At 36.2% G+C, this 18,535-nt stretch overlaps 6 protein-coding genes and 1 long non-coding RNA gene across 7 annotated transcripts; 4 read left to right on the top strand and 3 right to left on the bottom strand.

Annotated features, from left to right (window-relative positions):
- Positions 1–499: 499 nt before the first annotated feature.
- LOC149736623 (sodium-dependent glucose transporter 1A-like) lies at positions 500–5,323 on the bottom strand. The gene is made up of 8 exons (XM_089877308.1): positions 5,199–5,323; positions 4,989–5,101; positions 4,454–4,622; positions 4,108–4,224; positions 3,562–3,669; positions 2,918–3,024; positions 1,786–2,082; positions 500–1,484 (listed from the first exon to the last, which is right to left on the bottom strand). The coding sequence occupies exons 1-8, from the start codon at positions 5,263–5,265 to the stop codon at positions 984–986; spliced, it is 1,479 nt and encodes a 492-aa protein (XP_089733434.1). The 5' UTR covers positions 5,266–5,323; the 3' UTR covers positions 500–983.
- LOC149736622 (uncharacterized) lies at positions 2,905–6,922 on the top strand. Its single transcript, XR_016384973.1, has 3 exons — positions 2,905–3,711; positions 4,095–4,206; positions 4,511–6,922. It is a non-coding gene; the product is annotated as an uncharacterized LOC149736622 (long non-coding RNA).
- On the bottom strand, positions 6,456–11,536 carry LOC149736621 (sodium-dependent glucose transporter 1A-like). Its single transcript, XM_089877309.1, has 8 exons — positions 11,155–11,536; positions 10,576–10,757; positions 10,027–10,195; positions 9,457–9,573; positions 8,880–8,987; positions 8,230–8,348; positions 7,251–7,553; positions 6,456–6,922 (listed from the first exon to the last, which is right to left on the bottom strand). Exons 1-8 carry the CDS (start codon positions 11,162–11,164, stop codon positions 6,473–6,475), a joined length of 1,458 nt encoding a protein of 485 aa, XP_089733435.1. The 5' UTR covers positions 11,165–11,536; the 3' UTR covers positions 6,456–6,472.
- A 133-nt stretch (positions 11,537–11,669) lies between these two features.
- Positions 11,670–12,519, bottom strand: LOC149736620 (armadillo-like helical domain-containing protein 2). Its single transcript, XM_089877353.1, has one exon. It carries the CDS (start codon positions 12,420–12,422, stop codon positions 11,682–11,684), a length of 741 nt encoding a protein of 246 aa, XP_089733479.1. The 5' UTR covers positions 12,423–12,519; the 3' UTR covers positions 11,670–11,681.
- A 198-nt stretch (positions 12,520–12,717) lies between these two features.
- On the top strand, positions 12,718–13,660 carry LOC149736619 (uncharacterized; the record flags this gene model as incomplete). Its single annotated transcript, XM_089877082.1, has 1 exon — positions 12,718–13,660. A coding segment is annotated over one exon (942 nt), but the record flags the coding sequence as incomplete, so codon positions are not given.
- Positions 13,661–13,683: 23 nt separating this feature from the next.
- Positions 13,684–17,348, top strand: LOC149736618 (uncharacterized). The gene is made up of 6 exons (XM_089877081.1): positions 13,684–14,235; positions 14,654–14,851; positions 14,977–15,159; positions 15,790–16,041; positions 16,566–16,738; positions 17,157–17,348. The coding sequence occupies exons 1-6, from the start codon at positions 14,073–14,075 to the stop codon at positions 17,346–17,348; spliced, it is 1,161 nt and encodes a 386-aa protein (XP_089733207.1). The 5' UTR covers positions 13,684–14,072.
- Positions 17,349–17,523: 175 nt separating this feature from the next.
- Positions 17,524–18,313, top strand: LOC149736617 (sperm receptor for egg jelly-like). The gene is made up of 2 exons (XM_089877366.1): positions 17,524–17,898; positions 18,120–18,313. The coding sequence occupies exons 1-2, from the start codon at positions 17,688–17,690 to the stop codon at positions 18,305–18,307; spliced, it is 399 nt and encodes a 132-aa protein (XP_089733492.1). The 5' UTR covers positions 17,524–17,687; the 3' UTR covers positions 18,308–18,313.
- The last annotated feature ends 222 nt before the right edge of the window (positions 18,314–18,535 follow it).

The raw sequence follows: 18,535 nt of genomic DNA, 5'->3' as shown, positions 1-18,535 counted from the left end.
TTGCTAAGCTTGCGTGTACGTACCACACTCAACTGTTGTGCCAGATGAGTCACTTTCATTGCTTTCTGACTCCATCTCGTTGGCGGCTTGATTCAAAGCTTATTTTCGATCATTACGTTGTCAATAGTCTGAATCACTTCTAGTGCGCAAGTTTGTGCGTGAATGCTGCTTATTTTCGCTAGTGACTTTCCACGGCTGTACCGGATGCGCTACTATATTTATAACTCACGCTAAGCGGCTGCTCATCGTTGTGTTAAAAGCATGGACCGAGCGGCGTACTATAGGCACTTTAATTCGCTCGCCTTCGCTCTAAAGGGGCAGCCATATAGCTGCACAAAAAGAGCATTAGCAACGCACTGTAGCTGAATGCATTGGTTTACAGGAAATGGCGATGAACTAGTCACTCAATGTTTATATACAACTGACAGTGTAGTTAACAGCACATCAACGTGAATTCTTCTGTACTACGTTTCACGATCAGTTAAATCATGCAGAAGCATTGATTAGCGAAACTATATTTGAATTCTCGTTTGCACAGCGAGATGCACGTTTGAGATAAAACTGGAAAATCATGATGCTTAATTACGTTACTCATATATCTATAACAGCAAACAATAAAAAATATGACGGTACAATAAAGGCTACACAGTAATAACTAAACTGTAATAGGGCGGGGTAAGATGAGACATCCAATTTATTTACTGAATCATGTAACCGTAGCCCAATGTATATAAACAGGGCTGTTAACTATTTAAAACATGATCAGAAAATACGCGATTTCGGTGCTAACGTTATTTCATTCTACTCTATAGTATTACATATTGTCAAAAAATTAAACGTGGCATGAAATACTCTTATCGCCAAATAGGTCTACGCACTGTTTTATAGGTGATAAAAATACGGCTCTATCAAAATGGTATAAGATTTCATTGCAGTATACCTTCTGAACTAATTTAAAATGTCGCAAATACTGATGTAGCACCTTACAAACGGGAAGAATGGGTACATTTAGTTTGGTTATTTTCTAATGCCCGTTTTCGCTTCAGCCGTTTTCCTTCCCATAACATCAACCCAAAAACCAGCGCATTGGCGCAAGAACAACCGAGTACCAAGTACATAACGTTAAAAGGGTCGATATCAAACAATAAGCCACCTACTGGTAAAAGTACCATGCTTCCAATGGCTTGGCCGGCTGAGAAAATAAAGATATAGTTTCCCGACATATTGGTGTACTGAGAAGTCCAAGACACTCCAGCTGGGTAAATTGTTGCTTGGAAAAAACTGTAGAAAAATGTGATCGCCCAAGTCACTTCAGCTGTTTGTTCCCCAAAGATGCAAACGATGATCATAGATACGATGATGCCGGCAAAATCGACGAATAGAACTTGTTTAGGAGTGAAGTATTTCAGTATCACGACCCCGCCCAATCTCCCAGCGCCGAAACCAATCCAGAATAAAGCATTGATAGTAGTTCCATCGCCGGGCTAAAAAAAAACAAAAATGAAAAAGACGGGCGTACTTTTAAACGTTTACAGAAAAGGGTACAATCTGACTTATGCTTGTTGCCAGTGGATACGGGTTCGAGGCTTGACGCTGCTATAATGCTCGCGTATGTATTTCCTTGGACAGTTATAACGGCAAACCTGACGATATGTCTCGCCGCATGGCAGACTAAACGTTCTTTAAAACCCCAAAACAAAAGATCCTTCTCACACTTATAATACATCTACAACATTATATACACAATTTGATTTATGTTGATTTGCTTGCTTATAGCAAACTTACCGAGAATTGAAGGCCCGAGCATATAGAAACAGAGTATATATAGCTGTTATATGCGGTCTCTCCAGCCACGCAGAAGAAGTAGTAAACACACACCAAGCTAAATAGGAGAATCACATCTTTCAATTTATCTTCTTCTCTCGTTTCAATGATTTTCGTTTGGGAGGAACGAACATGTTTCTCGAGTTTTAAACAAACCAGAACAAGGAATATGACACCGACAACGACCATGAAGACGCCGCATATTAAATACGCCCACACGATTGGACTGTACCATGTTGTAGAATCTTTGGCCGTCGTCTAAAAAACGTAAAAACTACATAGTTTAAGGCTTATGGGTGCAAAATGTATTGCTTGTATGATATAGTAGAGTGGGGGAAGATGGGACACCTTTAACACATAATATCCAAATAGCCTGATAATGTTTTAAACAATTAACAACGGTCTGTGGAAGTCGTGAAGATACGGTTTTATAATTCATTGAATGTTCTTTGTTTACTACCTAATGAAAAGAGAAAACTAAACGAAAAGGTGTACCGTCTTCCCCCACCCTACTATATCAACGCGCATATTAACATCGACGAGCTTACATTTTCGACCGGAACAGGCACCCTTATTTTCCGCGGACGTTGGTTCGAATCACACAAATGGGAATCATAGGTCACGTACTATAGTCTAATAATTCATTGCAAATGGCCCTTAGAATTTTAATTGAGAAATGTTCCTTAATTATAGTTTTCTCCGCACCACGTTATTATTTAACATTTTCGTTTTGTTATGAAAACCCTTCTCTTCGTTGTTTTAATAAATTTGTTCTTTGCCATTGCTTTTGAGAAAATGGATATAAAAATGGTTGCTTCTTTGCGTTTGGCTTAATTTTGGACGAATTCAGAAAATTGTTTATAACAGCTAAGTAAGAAATATTAGGGTGGAGAAGATGGGACACCTTTAGCACATAATATCCAAATATCCTGATCATGTTTTAAACAATTAAACAACGTTTCATGGAAGTCGTGAGAAACATGTTTATTGATTATTTAAATTTTCTTTGTTTACTACCAAATGTGACCAGAAAATAGAATGATAAGGTGTCCCATCTCCCCCTACCCTACTATACTTTTACTTTATATCTTACACCCCATATGTCTGGTGCAATCGTTGAAATATTATCCGTCGGCAAAAAATTGTTTGGTTTCTCTGGACATAAGCCTTCTTCGCCTTGCTGGCTTAAAAACGGTTGTGCTGCATTTAAAGAATATCGTTTTAAAAATCCTTTAAAAACAATGGTGAATCTAACTTATTGATCATCGCGAGGCAGGGCAATAACGATATAGAACTTATAACACGGTTGTTCTGATTTCATACACCTCGTGCCGTTTCCAAGTTATCATTTATGTAACTTTGTTGGTAATCATTCATAATGCTCCACCAGGCTGGAGCAATTGCAGTTAAATCTCCAAGCCGAAGGACACAGACACCCCCTAGGGTAACAACGGCGAGTCTTGAACCCGTATAAACCTCTAGGTAACAGAGGAAAGCACACTATAACTATTGTTACCCTAAATAATAATGTTTTTTTTCTAATACTAAAAATATAAGCGCAGTTAAAAGAATACGAAAAGTAAATGAATGTGACACGATTACCCTATATAGGCTAAACATAAAACAAACATGTACTCTTTAAACAGAAACTCTTGCAACGAGCGAAGCAACTTCGCCAAGCAAGCATTTCCCTTTGTGTGTAATCTATCGCTATTTTTACAATGTACTAAAACGAACCTATTATCGGAGCAAGGAACGCCCCAAGAGCAATTGCGAAGTGATATCCGGATATGATGGGCCGTGAATCTTTCTCTCCCCACACTTGTAAAATCAGCGCTTGCATGCCTGCCACAAAAAAGTAAATGTTTGCAGTCAGCAAACACAAAGGTATAAATACATGTAACGCTTGTAGGTTATATTTTAAGCGCTTTTAATGATTAATGCTGCGAACATGGCATTAGTATCTAGTAGGGTAAAGGGAGAGATATACCCTTTTCGTTCTATTTTATCGTTTCTTTTGGTAATAAACAAAGAATTATAAAATGCATCTTCGCGACTGCCATAAACCGTTGTTAGTTGTTCAAAACTCGATCAGTATGTTTAGATATTATGTGCTAAAGGTGTCCCCTTCTATTCTCCCATCATATATACTAATTGTGTCAACTCTTTATAATAAACATTAAAAGTGTTGGCCTTCAATGGTACACTACAGTACTATACATTATAATATTAATACATTATATAGTACATAATAAGTTTCCATGATACAGATTAATGCATTACCTGCGTCCAAGAACCCAAACCCGATACCACCAGCCATCACTACGATTATGAGCAGCCACAAAGCTTCAATCCATGGAGTTGCAACGATAACAGCAGCAAGTAAGAACGAATTTAACGCTGTGAAGATAGTGGGTGCAATATATAGTTACGGTGGGGCGAGACGGGACATCTTTTTGCTGAATTTTCTAGCTCAATTTTGTACTAAACAAAAAACATTCAAAACCATATCCTCACAGCCTTTATAGACCGTTGTTAATTGTTTAAAACTCGATCAGGGTATTTGAATATTACGTGCTAAAAGGCTCCCATCTTCCCCCACTATATACAAGTTTAAATTATCAATTACCGAATGACAGCATGTTATTGACGTGTCTCATTATGTAACCCGTGATAATTCCACCAGCAAGAACACCGACCGAGCGTCCAGTAAACACCCATGAAACTTGTCCAACAGTAGACCCCACATTGTTGGCGAGCGTTAGTAAGGTCGGGCCATGAATTGAGATGAACAAACCCTTCAAAAATAGAGTTTACATGATCAATTTGATGAGTAAAAACAATAAGAGTTTAGGTAGGTAAGTGCTGTACTTGAGTGCAACCGCTCCGTCTAGTAGGGTGGGACAAGATAGGACATGTTTTTTTTTTCTTTTCTTTTTCCATTAGTTAGTGAACAATAAATGTTTACAGAATCATATAAAGGTAGCCCTTAAACTCAAAAATAACGTTATTTTAAATTGTTAAAAACACGATTAGATAATGAACCGTATCCCATCTTATCCCATAGTACTTTACTCTATTTTAGTTGTAACCATTTTAAAATTTGTAACCATTTTAAATTTTTTTTTCTAAGTAACTATTTTAAAATTAACACTAAACCATACCCCGCCTATTCTTGCCAATGCTATAACGACAAGAAGCAGAGCGGGCCAGAAAATTCCGGATTTCTTTTTTCCTTCAACATCATTTTCGCCAATTTTCGAAGCGTTGCTTTCTCCTAAAAACAGGCAAACTAAAAATCCAATACTTTACTATAACCTTGGTATCTTCACGCTATAAACGTATTAATTGTAACACAAGCATTCGTTACCCACCTTTCCCCATGTTAACTGATTCGTGTCTGTTCTCTCGGTAATTATTGACTAACGGCTGGTGCTGCATTGCGGCGTTTTGCAAATATTGTTCGTTCTCTTATTCAAATGAAATTGATTCGTCTCTTGGTCACGATACAGAGTTTACAAAAGCGAAAAGACAGGTAGTAACGGTAAAACAACGGTTGTTAAAACACATATATAGTAGGGTGAGAAAAGATGGGACATTTTTTTATTTTAATTTCTCCGTCCAATTTGGTAGTAAACAAAGAGAATTCAACGAATTATTAAACCGTATCTTCACGACTCCCATAGGCCGCTGTTAATTGTTTAAAACTCGATCAGGATATTCAAATATCGTCTGTCAAAGGTGTCCCATCTTCCCCCAACCTACTATATTTATTCTTCTCATTTGGTAGTAAACAAAGAACATTCAAAGAGTAATATTACCGTATCCTCAGCATGACTCCCATAAACAGTTGTTAATTGTTTAAAACTCTATCAGGATATTTGTGTCCCATCTTTCCCGACAGAACTATATATACAATCGAATCAATCGAGACGAAGTTTAAGTTAAACTTACGCCTAACAAACAATTTTATTAAAAAATAACTATAAATCATATGTGCCACTATCTAGTATAAGTTTCTTTGTTCGAACAAACGATACTGCTTTGATAGGATTGCACGCTTTAGGCCTATATAAAAAACTTCGCGTTACCCTTAGATTCGAGTTACAACTATTTCCTGCCGCTGACGTCTTAAAAATCATGTGTTTATACGTTATGGGTTAGGTAAAATTAGTAATGCACCTAAACACTATAGTATAGATAGTGCATATACTACTATACTATATATTGAATTACATCTTAACATGCGTTTGTAGCCGAGCTTGGCAAGTATACGCGTTGTAGATTAACCTGTTATATTTTATTACTGGGACGCTAAGTAACAATGTTTGGTCTGTGGTTTTGTTATATTTTGTGGCAAAGTGGTTGACACGCCTGCCTTTAACCAATAGGTTAAGGAATTATGGCTCGTCGCTGCCACCGTTAATTGTTGCATATGTGTCCATATAGACAAGACATTTAACTGCAATTGCTTCAACACAGTGGTCACTAATGGAGTGTCTAAATTGTCTCACATACAAAAAAAGGGATCACCCACAACGTTACATTCGTGGTAACTCGTGTATATGAACAGAACACCCGTGTTATTTCGGCTGTCGCTTTCCGCCCACGCGAAGAATAAGCAAGTATCATTTACACTCATTCAAGTTTATTTGGCAGAATACTTACGCTCGGCTACCATTCCCATAAAAGATAACGCGTTTGCCACTGAGCAAATTAAGACCAAATTTAAAACACTGAAGGGATGTGCGTCAAACATTTGACCGGCTATTGGAAGTAGTATAATATTGCCTACAGTTTGGCCTATGGTAAAAATAAATATATAATTCCCGGACATATTTGTGAACTGAGACGTCCAAGATACACCACACGGATATAGCGTCCCTTGGAAAAAACTGTATAGGAATGTGACTACCCATGTAATCGCAGCAACGTTTTCTCCGAACAGGCAGACGACAACCATTGAGAGAGTCACCCCAAAAAGGTCGGCTGTTATAATTTGAAACGGTGTGAAATAATTTGCAATCGCCACGCCACAAAAACGGCCCGCAGCAAAACCAACCCAAAACATTGTATTCATTCCAGTGGCTGCAGTGACCTGAAAGGAGGCGATGGCTTAAAACTATAAGAAAAACGTTACGAGCTTATGCGTTGCTTGAAAATACTAAAAGTGCGCGAAATATGGCGTCTCATATGTAGTACTGTAGGGTAAAATAGAATGTTTTTAACAGTTATCAACGCTCTTTTTGGGACAGTTCTTTTCATGAGGAAACGGTTATACAGTTTTGTAAACATTCTTTGTCTACTACCAAGTAGGGCAATAAACGAGAATAAAAACATGAACCATTTTACGCCAACCTACTATACATAACTATTCGCACAACAATTATTTTTATACTGGTAATCTTTTCCAAACTTTTACTTACAGAAAACTTTAATTCAGAGCACACGGTCGCTGAGTAAATGTAGCTGTTGTATATCGACTCCCCTGCCACGCAGAAGAAGTAATAAGAAGTCACCAAAAAGAAGAGAAGTGCGACATCTTTCAGTTTATCTTCTTTTCTCGTCTCCACAACCTCTGTCTTTGAGGAGCGGACGCGGGATTCGATCCCAAAACATCCGAGTACAAGAAAGAGGACGCCGACCATGAACATAAACACTGATACTATAAGGTAAGCCCACATGATTGGATTATCGTCTTTTGGTGAAGACGTGGTGGTGATTCTAACCTAATACAAATAGTTTAGGGTAAGATACTCTAAACCTGGGGAGGCAAGTCCTCAGGAGGATTGATAACTTAACACTTTACCTTTGCTAACGGAGACTTTTTGTCCCGTTGTTAGGTAAGCATTGAACAGCATTTAACAATATACGGAAACGTGAAATACGTATAGTAGAGTGGGGTAAGATAGGACACGTTTTCATTCTTATTTTACGTCCCAGTTGGTAGTAAACAAAGAATATCTACAGAGTTAAATGATCGCAGACACGCAACAAAATAGAGCGTTTTTACCTGTTCAAAAACGATCAGGAGATTTAGGTTCGAATCAAACGGTATCCGCCTTACCCCATAGCATAAATAGACGCAAATTACTAGTTGCACGAGTATTTAGTTGACATCATATATAAAACCTGATGTTAGTTTGGTAGTATAATTTATCACTTTAAAATCAATCAAGTTTGAATTGATGCATTTTTTTGTAATAAATATATATGTAAACTGTAGGCATACGTGTACGTGTAAAGATACAGTGGGATATATCAATATTTTTTATAAAAAACATTTTATATAAATACATTATAAAAAACTTTTGATATTAAATATAGACGACGTGGGGCACATACGATATATTCGGCATTTCGCTGTTGGTAAAAGTAATAAATATATAATTTAGTTTAATTTACCTGATCCGTTTGGTTCAAAAATGATTGTGTTACTCCATTCGTAATATTTAAAGCTTGTATATTAGTTCTGTTATTCGGACAAGTGCTTTGGTTGTCTTCTTCCACCAAATAATGTTCAGCTTAAAGTAATAAATTTATTTTGTAATACGCATTTCACATTTTGGGTTGCTGTTTCATCATAGATTGTACTAACTCCAGTAGGTTAGCGTTATAGTATTGTACAAGGTGGGGTAGGTTATTGTAGCATTGGCAATATATAGTACTGTGGGGTAAGATGGGACACTTTTAGCACATGATATCCGAATATCCTGATCGTGTTTTAAACAATAAACAACGGTTTATGCAAGTCGTAATGGTACGGTTTTTGTAATTTTTGAAAGTTCTTTGTTTACTACTAAATGGGACAAGAAAATAAAATAAAAAGGTGACCCATTTCTCCCACCCTACTATACCATATATTTCGTGATCGTGTTTTAAACAATTAACAACGCTTTTTCAGAGTCGCGGGACTACGAATATAAATTTTTGTAAAGATTTTTTGTTTCCTACCAAAAAGGAATAGAAAACGAAAAAAAATATGTCCCATTTTACCCCACTTTACTATGCGTATTTTTATTCGTATATACTGTTAAATGCTGTTAAATACTAACCTAACAGCGGGGCAAAGAAAGCTCCAATAACAAAGGTAAAATGATAATAAGCTATCAATCCTTGTGAAGATTTGGCTCCCCATGTTTGAAGTATAAGAGCTTGCATACCTGTGCCGAATAATTTTGGTTTATTTACATTAAAAAGTACGGCTTACTATTGTATATATAGTAGGGTATAAGGGGAGATGCGACATGTCTAGAACATAATATCTTAATATCCTGATCGTTTTTTAAACAACAAACAACAGTCCATATAGAAGTCGCGAGAACACAGTTTTATAATTTTTTGATTGTTTTTTGTTTACTACCCAATGGGATGAGAAATTTGAATAAAAAGGTGACCTATCTTCCCCTCCCCCCTACTATACTTTGGCGTAAGATGAATACTTTTTCCACATAATAATACTAAATATTTCTTAATCTTGTTTCAAACAATTAATAACGGTTAAAAGTGCTGATAAAGCAAACATAAAAGTATAAGGCATCTTATCCCAATCGAATATACACGTATAAAAGTAGAAAAGTATTATGTAAAAATAATGCCAAATAAATGAACAAGTTCACCGGGATTGAATACCTGCATCTAGAAAACCGAACCCCACCGCCCCAACCATAGTGAACGTTATTAAAATCCACAAGTCACTGACTAGGGGTGTTAGGAACATAACTACTGCAAGTAGAAAATGGGCCAAGCCTGTAGAGTGGAAAATGTAAGTAATTAAAATTTAACTCAGTTTTGGTTCTAAACATGTCTTACAAGAAAGTGAATGAATGACTGTAACCCTTTTACCAACGACTGTCGTTATAACGCGGATTCTGCTTGATACACCTCGTGCTCGTTCACGAGTTATCACGTATATGTAATTTTGTGGGTTATTACTTTTGGGAGATTTTTTTATGTTTTTTTTATGTGTGCCTGACAATTTAGACAACCGTTTAGTGACCACTAGGTTGGAAAAATTGCTGTTAGGGGCCAATGACTTATTCGCCTACAATGGTAGCAGCGACGAGTCTTGAACCCATTACCTCTGCTGGGTTAGAGGCGGGCGCGCTAACCAACTGGCAACTGTGCTACGGGGCAAATTGTAAGATTATTGAAGTAACACTTTGGACTACAGCCATACTTTACCAGACCACAAACTCTCACCAAAACTTAGCATGTTATTAACTTGTCTCATTATGTACCCAGTGACCATTCCACCAGCCAAACCACCAAACGATCGACCACTAAAGACAAATGAAATTTCACCAACACTAGAACCAACGTTATTTGCCAACGTAAGTAATGTAGGACCAAGAATAGATATAAATAACCCCTGCGATATATACAGTTTTATAATACATTGAAAGTTCTTTGTTTACCACCAAATGGGCCGAGGGGGTAGAATAAAAAGATGTCCTATGTTACACCAACTTAGGATATCAACTATTAAGATGTATACATATGTTGGGAATAAACATACATACATATATGTATATATATATTTAGCACACAATTTCCATATCCTGAATCGTGTTTTAAACAATTAACAACGGTATATAAGAATTATGGGGATACAGTTTTATAATTTTCTAAATGTTCTGTGTTTACTACCAAATGGGACGAGAAAATAGAATAAATGGGTGTCCCATCTTCCCCCATCCTACTATACCTATAAGTATCCTTATTTTCTCTATCCTAATATACTTAACTTACCCCAGTAGTTCGAGACAAAGTAATAATTCCTAGTAACATGAACGTCCATATCGACGATTTTTTCGCTGTTTTAGTGATTCCCTTTGTTACGCCCCCTTCCGCATTATCAAACTGTGAATCGGTTGATTTTTCTTCAATATAATCTTCAGTGTCGTCATCGTTCAGTTTAACGTACCGGAAATCTGGTGATGCACACGGTATGCAAAGGTTTTGAGACGGATATTGTTACGTCAGACCAATATACCGGAATTAATTGTACACGGCCCGCAGTGTATGTATACACTGTAGGAGTATATTGTTAGCACCTAAACCCGATGTTTTCTAATTTCTAATGTTAATATTTTTTGTTTAATTTTTTCTAATGTTAATATTTTTTGTTTACTATCAAAAGGGACGAGAAAGGGAAATGAAAAGTCCCATATTTTCCTACCCTTATACTGTACAGTTACCACTACAAATTTAGATAAGTAATGCTCCAGTACATTAGTATCACAAAACGCCAAGTTGTAGTAGGTTTACACTACTTAAAGGACTTTGTACTGTGAAATACTCAACTACAGTACACTATAAACCACTTACCGTTTGGCATTTATAAGCTTCTAATGTGTTATTGGCGACTTGATATGTTATGAGATAAGCTTTAAATATTTATTTGTTGCCGCAGTCTACTACTGCACTGTAGTGCTCTTTTTATATAACACATATATTCTGTTTCAGTACTGCAAATGTTTTCCGCTGTTACCGTAGCCGTAAACTAACTTTCTGTTCAAAACCGCAGACGCTAGATCAGAATTATTCATTAAACGCATATGTACATCAAACTGGTCCACACTCGAACGTTTCAAGTACCATGACTGTACTAAATACAACACATTGCTACAGTATTGCCTAAATGACTCGCTAATTATTTCAAAGCAGTTGTTACAGCTATAATGTCGACTCGCTGAAACATTGCCTCAAGCCCACTGAGCTATACATATAAACGTGTCTATGTTTGCTGATGCGTAACGACAACAACTGAATGAACAACAAACATTTTGAACTGTACACGTGTTACGAAGGCGATAAGCCTATTTGTCCAATCAAATTCTGGTTCAAAACTTTCGCTACGTTTCGGATATTTTCGGTAGCTCGGATTCGTGTACAGCGTGATGATTTTCCTTTGTTTTTCGTTTCTTTTTACTTTCGACTTTTAAATACGGGTTGTTTTGTTCAGTTTTCTCAACCTTTTTCGACCGTACGGGTTTCAAGCCTGTTAGTTTGAGCAGCATATCAGCGTAGTTATGGCGAAAGCCAGACCAGTTATTTTCCACTGCCTCGAAAATATGACTTGTTTCCATCGCTTTGAGTGCTTGCAGACTTCGTATGTTATCCAACACAAGACTAAACAGGCAATAAATCGCCCACATTTGAAGTGCGTCTGTCGTATTCGCAGCAATATCGTTCACAATACGAAGAAGTCCCTCTTGAAAGCAAATGTTTTGGTGATCTGCGTGGTTCATGCAAATCGTACACAGAGATTTCAGCACAGCAAATTTCAATTCGCTTTTTATCTCTGACTTCGCTAACAGTTCGGCAAACTTCGGTATGTACGCCCCGGCGCACTTATTTGCAGGAGGGCCACCAGTGTAAGCCAAATATCCAATCATACTTATAGCGTCAGCAAGCGCGGACGGCGATACCAGATCGTTTTCATACATTTCAATACTCCTTGCAGCCCGAATAATATCACGTTTATATAAGTTCTTCTCACGGTCAAGCAGAGTATCGTCGACTTCTTCTGGGGAGAGAAACTTTAGAACATTGCCGATCCGACGCGAGATTCGCCTTGCAAATGAATTAAACATATTGTAAAGTTGGTGTGTGCCAGACTATTTAAAAAATCGAAATAAATTTAGCCTTTACTTGTATTGCACATTCTTGTTACACAATAATGTCCATTATTACGAAACAATTCCACTTTAAAATTCCACATGTGCTATATCAGCACATTTGTACTTGAAGAATTAGTTGAAAATGATCCTGCTTCCAACCCTGCTCTTGTTTTTTCTGAATTTAATCTACATAACAGGTAATACACAACTCATTAACCGTGTATTCTATTTTCAGTTTAGCTCCGTTTGTATTTTTTAAACTTTTAATAAATTTGTAAACCATACAGATGCTGCAGACATAAAGCATTTAGATGTGACGATACGAAACGAAAACGACGTTCAGCTTGCCTTGGTTCAATTTGTGAATACAGCAGATAACCAAGTTTTAGCAATAACCAAAAAAATTCCCTTTACAAACCAACTCATAAAGTTTAGCGCAACAACGGACGGCGGAGCAGGAACGTTGTGGGAATGGCGGGAGAGAAATATTGGCGTTTTGGGCAACTCTGGCTCATTCGAGTACCGATTTGACCACGTTACATCGCGCAGTATAGGCATCAAAGCGCAAAGTACAGGTTCGCCTATATCGGTGACTTTACATTTAGAAGATACTGCTGTGCAGACTACAGCACCAATCCAAACGACAACTATGCCAGAGATTGTTGAAACAACTACAGCGCCAGTAATAGCTAGATTAACCCTTGAAGAGCAAATTTCAGTTTTTAATCAAGGCGCTACAGAAGTCGGATTAAAGTCCAAATATCTGGTGCTAATGTTTAGCAAACTAGTGCACACAGACGCTTCTCTGGACGCTGTAAATTTGCTGCTAAAAGTTGCCGAGCAGAAACCTAATGGAGACAGCTATACCACCATACAAGAGTATTCTATTGTCTTCAACTCAAATAACAGAAGAAACTGTTTTGAATACAATTCCAAAGCCCTAGCAAAATATTTAAACGATTGGAAAGGGGATAGCAAAACAGCTAACGACGATACGGTAGGGCCTAAACTATTACATCGTTTTAACACTTACATTTTTTTATGGTTGGGTAAAAACATTTTTAATTTTTTTCAGGATTCGAGTTCTGTTGTAAATGACGACAGCTTGAATTCGTTCTGTGCTACAGAGTTTTCTCACGTTTTCACAGCGCGCGGGCTGTATTTGACCACCGCTAATCTTACCAAACAGGTATTCACCAATTCATCATAGAATACAGCTGTGGCGGAAGACACTTTTATCATACAATGTCCAAATATCCTGATCTGTTTTAAACAATTAACAACAGTCTATGCCATGGGAGTCGTGAAGATACGGTTTTTATAATGAATTTTGGTAAAATTTGTTTTACCGCTAAGGGGAAATCCCCGTCAGGGTTTTAACCATAGTTGTGGTCATAGGAGAAACGTTGACGCAGTCGTATTGATAAAAATACTGTATTTTGCAGTAAGTAGTCAATATATTTATGATATATATATGTTTCTCCCTGATACAAGCAATCTTCCGAGCAAACTGCAAACGTTCCAACATGCGTTCCCATTGACCCAAGTTGTCCCCCGCCAATAGTTCAAATACGGACAGGGAAATTTCGAAGAAAGGTTGCCGCAATATTTGACGCTCCTCTGATGACGTATAAGGTTGGTGACATCATACAACTCTGGGCTGACGTCATTAGATTGCGGTGTCTGGATAACACGGATAGTGATTTAAAGATGAATTGGTATGTTGTCAACATTTTGGAGTTTGGAAACTCTTTTCTATCGTCTATTACGGAGCAGATTTTATCAGGTAAGTCGTTTGTACTGGCTTTCAAATAAGTATATATATTGCATAAAACACCTATACTAAATTGAATGTAACTTTCTATCTTTATCCTCACATAGTCGTAAAACGACAGTCGTTATAACACGGGGGTTCATACACCTCGTGCCAGCTTACAAGCTACCATGTATGTTACTTTGTGGGTGATTATTTGTTTATGTTTTTTTTAAAATTTTATGTATGTATAGCTGATAACTTGGACAATTCATTAGTGACCACTGGGTTAGCGCAATTGCAATGACCTTGTGAACTGAGTCGTCCAAGATACACCACACGGATATAGCGTCCCTTGGAAAAAACTGTATAGGAACTTATTGTGTAGCGCCCATACAACCAAGTGTAGCGCTCATACAACCATCATATAACAGCTTTATAACTGAAACAGATTCAAAATCTGCGCTACCCAAGGACTTGAGTTTTGTGAACACGGTTGGACTGAGACTTTCACCTGAGGTGCTCCCTATTGGAGCTTATTTGGTGGTCTTTTCTGTAAAAGAATGGCCATACTGTGGTAGTGAGGGGGTGTTTATAACAGATGCTGTGCAACTGAAAATATCTTTTCCAAAACTTCACGTTACAATCGGTAATCAGATGTTTTTAAGCTCAAAAATTTTTTTTGTAATTTTTAAAAGAAAAAAATGTACAACAATTTTTGTGTTAAAAACCTTCAGTAGGTTGTGTATTACCATTCTATTATAATTTTTCCAGATGGAGGGTCTTACATTGAATGGCCACTTGTAAATTCTGATTCCATGTTAGAACTACAAGCAACAACATCAGCTTCAAGAGGTTTAATGTTTACATGGTTATGTTACAAGGAAGCTTATGATAACACTGGATTTCATCATACAATATTTACATTAAAAAACAGACAAGTATATACAGTTGACGGTAAGTGTCTGTTTCAAAAAACTTTGCGCATATTTCTTAAAGCTATGGCACAGAGTAAAATTCTTAATGCTCATTTGCTAGCCCCACTTTAAGAGTTTATGTGGCTTTTTTAAATTCAAATAACAATTAATGCTTATATGTTATACCTAAAATTAAACAATGGGATTTTTTATTTTTGTTCTGTATGGCTGATAATTTGGACAACCCATTAGTGACCACTGGGTTGGAGCAATTGCCGTTAAGTGTCTTGCCAAAGGACACATATGCCTACAATGGTAGCAGCGTCTAGCCTTGAACCCATTACCTCTGAGTTACAGACAGGCGCACTAACCACTATGCCACAGCGCCGGACAAATTTATTGTTTCATTGATTGATAGTGTATGTTTTAAAACGTTTGCCTTATTCTTTGTTAAGTGCAACAGTCATGCCTCTTATTTAGTAATTGTACTTATGTTTTATCTTGAGTAAGAGTAAGTTATACCAACTGTTGTTTTACCATTACTTCCCATACTTTTATTTCTGTATATTACCGCAAGTTTTGGTACTGCAAACAAATAAAAATTATAAAATTTGTGGTTATGTTTTTGGTGGTACTACATCTAAAACCATCCCACTTTTTATGTCCTCAGAAACAAGTAGGGGTTACGGTTGTTTCGGAAATGGGTATATTCTTTCTTCTACTGATGACTTGGTTAAGATGAACAATCAAACAGGCGGGGGTATCATTAACAAAGGCTATTTACTTCAAATATCAGGGGTTACTTTTAACGAAGGAGGACCATATGTCTTTACGATATTTGTTGCACGCAGAGAAGATAATGCAACTTCATATTCAAAACAAACAGTGAATATATTTCAACCACAATCATCATTGTCACAGTGTAAGGAATCTAAGGATAAGATTAAAAATATTGCACTGGTTTTGGATTTTTGGTTTGAACTGTTTTCTCTTGATATTTATTAAACTAATGGACTGGGATTTCGATAGGTTTTAATTCCTTAAAACCTTGAAAACTCCTTAACACCAATCTTTGAATGTTCTTTGTTTACTACCAAATAGGACGAGAAAATAGAATGAAAAGGTTTTAATTTCTTTAAAACCAATCTAAATTCCAGTTGATAGAATATCCGATTTGTTTTATGTTTTAGATGTATAAATAAATTTATGCGATATGTTGGACTTAATTTCTTTGGAATATGGATGTTTTTATATCTTTTACAAAGAAATATATTACCCTGCTTATACAACCCATTTTTAGTTTGACTTTTTTAAAAACATGTGTTTATAACTGATGAATGATTGAATGTAACTTACTTTATCCTCGTGTGGCCGGAAAACGACAGTCGTTAAACACAGGTGTTCTGTTTCATTACTTTGTAATAAATATTGAATATTTTTGCACAGTGGTTAGAGTCACAATAGCTTGCATTGAAAACTGCAAGGAACATGTGATTCCAACTACAATCATGTATCTCGTGTCAAAATGTAAAAAATGCCACGAAGTTCGACTGAGTCCTCATGAAGCACTTGTTAAAGAATGGACTGTTGTTTCTCCAAACTTAACTCCTAATCTCAGGGTAAGAACAATTATTTGCACTGTTTTGATGCTGCTTTTGTGACCTCTCTAATGAATAATATACATTATTGTATTATATTCAAAAAACATGTGTATACATATATATTTATATATATAGGTATAATTTGCAAATTTTTATAGCCAGTTTTCCTATACATTATTACATTTCTAGCCTACAATTTAGGACTGTGTGCAAAAGTGTATTTATTTTTAAATATTTCAGGTACTTGGAGAATTTTAATTATTATCAATGCCTTTTTCTGTGATTAAAAATTATACAACTCTTAATAACATCTGTGACATTGGTCAGAACGCAGACTTTTATATTCGCAATCAAGAATAGGCAGTACCAGCCTTAATAGAAATCAAAATTTTGATTGCAGTCTCATTATTATGCTAATGGTTGTAGTTTTCTACAGCACAGGTTTAATTGGAACCGAGATTCAGCTGTAAAAAAGAACTCAGATAATTTAATATTGTTGCCCAGTGCTTTTCAAGAAACTGGACATTACAAAATTGTATTGCAAATATTTCTACAATCAGCGTACAATAAAAAATGTGAGACCACAGGCAATTATTATAGTGTGACTACATACCTAAATGACTTGTAATTAGTATTTAATCACACAGTTATTGAAACGAATAAATAAGAGTTATTTAGTCTCTCGTGGCAGCTAGGACAATGACAGTTTGTATAACATGGATGCTCTGTTTCACACACCTCATACCCACTGATAAATTATCACATTCGTAACTTTACAAATGAATATTTTAGCAGCATTTTTTTACATTTTTTAATGTTTGTATAACTCTAACAGTTTGGATACTTAATGAAGTTGCTTAAAAGATCTAAAATATATTTTAATAACATTGCACTTTCAGCTCACATGTAAGAACAGTCATGTAGTTTTTATGTTAATACAGTGATTTCAACTGCCCAGTACAGAGTTATGGTTGTTAAAGGCCCAAATGTTGGATTATGTGTTGTGGAGCCTGACTATGGAATTGCATTGAAAACATTGTTCAGTATAAAATGCACCAACTTTGGAGACGAGTCCGACAATCTTTTAATGTATGAGATGATTCTGTGTGACAATGCAAAGCAAACTTATCAAGGAAATCAGATTGTAATTTACAAAGGAATGGAGTCTAAAGTATCTGGTAATGCAAACTAGTCAAAAACTAAAAAAATACTATGATTTATCCGACCAATGTTAATTGGATGTTTTATAATACCAAGCAGCTAAATGTTTTGCTCTAATTTAAATTTATTTAGGTTACAATTTTATTTTAACACAGAACTTATGTTTATTTTTGTATTTGTTTACCAAAATCGATGTACTAGTTAAATGAGTAGATCATTTTTTATTATCTTTTTTCAGGTTTGTATTTACCAGTTGGCAACCCCAAGTTTGGTTATCGAAAGAAGGTCAGAATACTTGTCACCAACCAACAAGGCATTCCCACTTTAACCTCAGCCTTTGTTAGTGTGGTTCCTCCTAGTTTAGAAAAAGTTGAAGAACTAATTGATGAAACTGTAATAGGTTGGTCAATTCTAAGTTTCATGTAATTTTGAAGTTTTGTGTAAACATACTTTATCCTTGCGGAGCCAGAAAACGACAGTGGTTATAACACCGGTGTTCATACACCTCGTACCAGCTTACAAGTTACCATGTATGTTCCTATGTAGGTGATTTTTTTTGAGGGTGATTTTTTTCATTTTTTATCTATGGCTGATAATTTGGACAACTTATTAGTGACCACTGAGTTGGAGCAATTGCTGTTAAGTGTCTTGCTT

Source organism: Ciona robusta, chromosome 4, assembly GCF_009617815.1.
Source record: "Ciona robusta chromosome 4, ASM961781v2".
Taxonomy (NCBI): Eukaryota; Metazoa; Chordata; class Ascidiacea; order Phlebobranchia; family Cionidae; genus Ciona; species Ciona robusta.
Note: the sequence above shows the minus strand (reverse complement) of the source record. Positions and strands in the feature narration are given on the sequence as shown.

Excerpts from the sequence above, each read along its gene's own strand:
- LOC149736623 (XM_089877308.1), bottom strand. The coding sequence starts at position 5,265 with ATGCAGCACCAGCCGTTAGTCAATAATTACCGAGAGAACAGACACGAA. Across the intron at positions 4,623-4,988 it reads CATTGGCAAGAATAGGCGGG|GGTTTGTTCATCTCAATTCA; the intron begins GTATGGTTTAGT and ends CTATTTTTGAAG. Across the intron at positions 1,485-1,785 it reads GCTCGGGCCTTCAATTCTCG|CCCGGCGATGGAACTACTAT; the intron begins GTAAGTTTGCTA and ends GTTTTTTTTTAG.
- LOC149736617 (XM_089877366.1), top strand. The coding sequence starts at position 17,688 with ATGGTTGTTAAAGGCCCAAATGTTGGATTATGTGTTGTGGAGCCTGAC. Across the intron at positions 17,899-18,119 it reads AATGGAGTCTAAAGTATCTG|GTTTGTATTTACCAGTTGGC; the intron begins GTAATGCAAACT and ends ATCTTTTTTCAG.
- LOC149736618 (XM_089877081.1), top strand. The coding sequence starts at position 14,073 with ATGACGTATAAGGTTGGTGACATCATACAACTCTGGGCTGACGTCATT. Across the intron at positions 16,042-16,565 it reads ACAATCATCATTGTCACAGT|TGGTTAGAGTCACAATAGCT; the intron begins GTAAGGAATCTA and ends ATTTTTGCACAG. Across the intron at positions 16,739-17,156 it reads ACTTAACTCCTAATCTCAGG|CACAGGTTTAATTGGAACCG; the intron begins GTAAGAACAATT and ends AGTTTTCTACAG.
- LOC149736620 (XM_089877353.1), bottom strand. The coding sequence starts at position 12,422 with ATGTTTAATTCATTTGCAAGGCGAATCTCGCGTCGGATCGGCAATGTT.
- LOC149736621 (XM_089877309.1), bottom strand. Across the intron at positions 10,196-10,575 it reads CTTTGTCTCGAACTACTGGG|GGGTTATTTATATCTATTCT; the intron begins GTAAGTTAAGTA and ends TATATATCGCAG. Across the intron at positions 6,923-7,250 it reads GCTCTGAATTAAAGTTTTCT|GTCACTGCAGCCACTGGAAT; the intron begins GTAAGTAAAAGT and ends GCCTCCTTTCAG.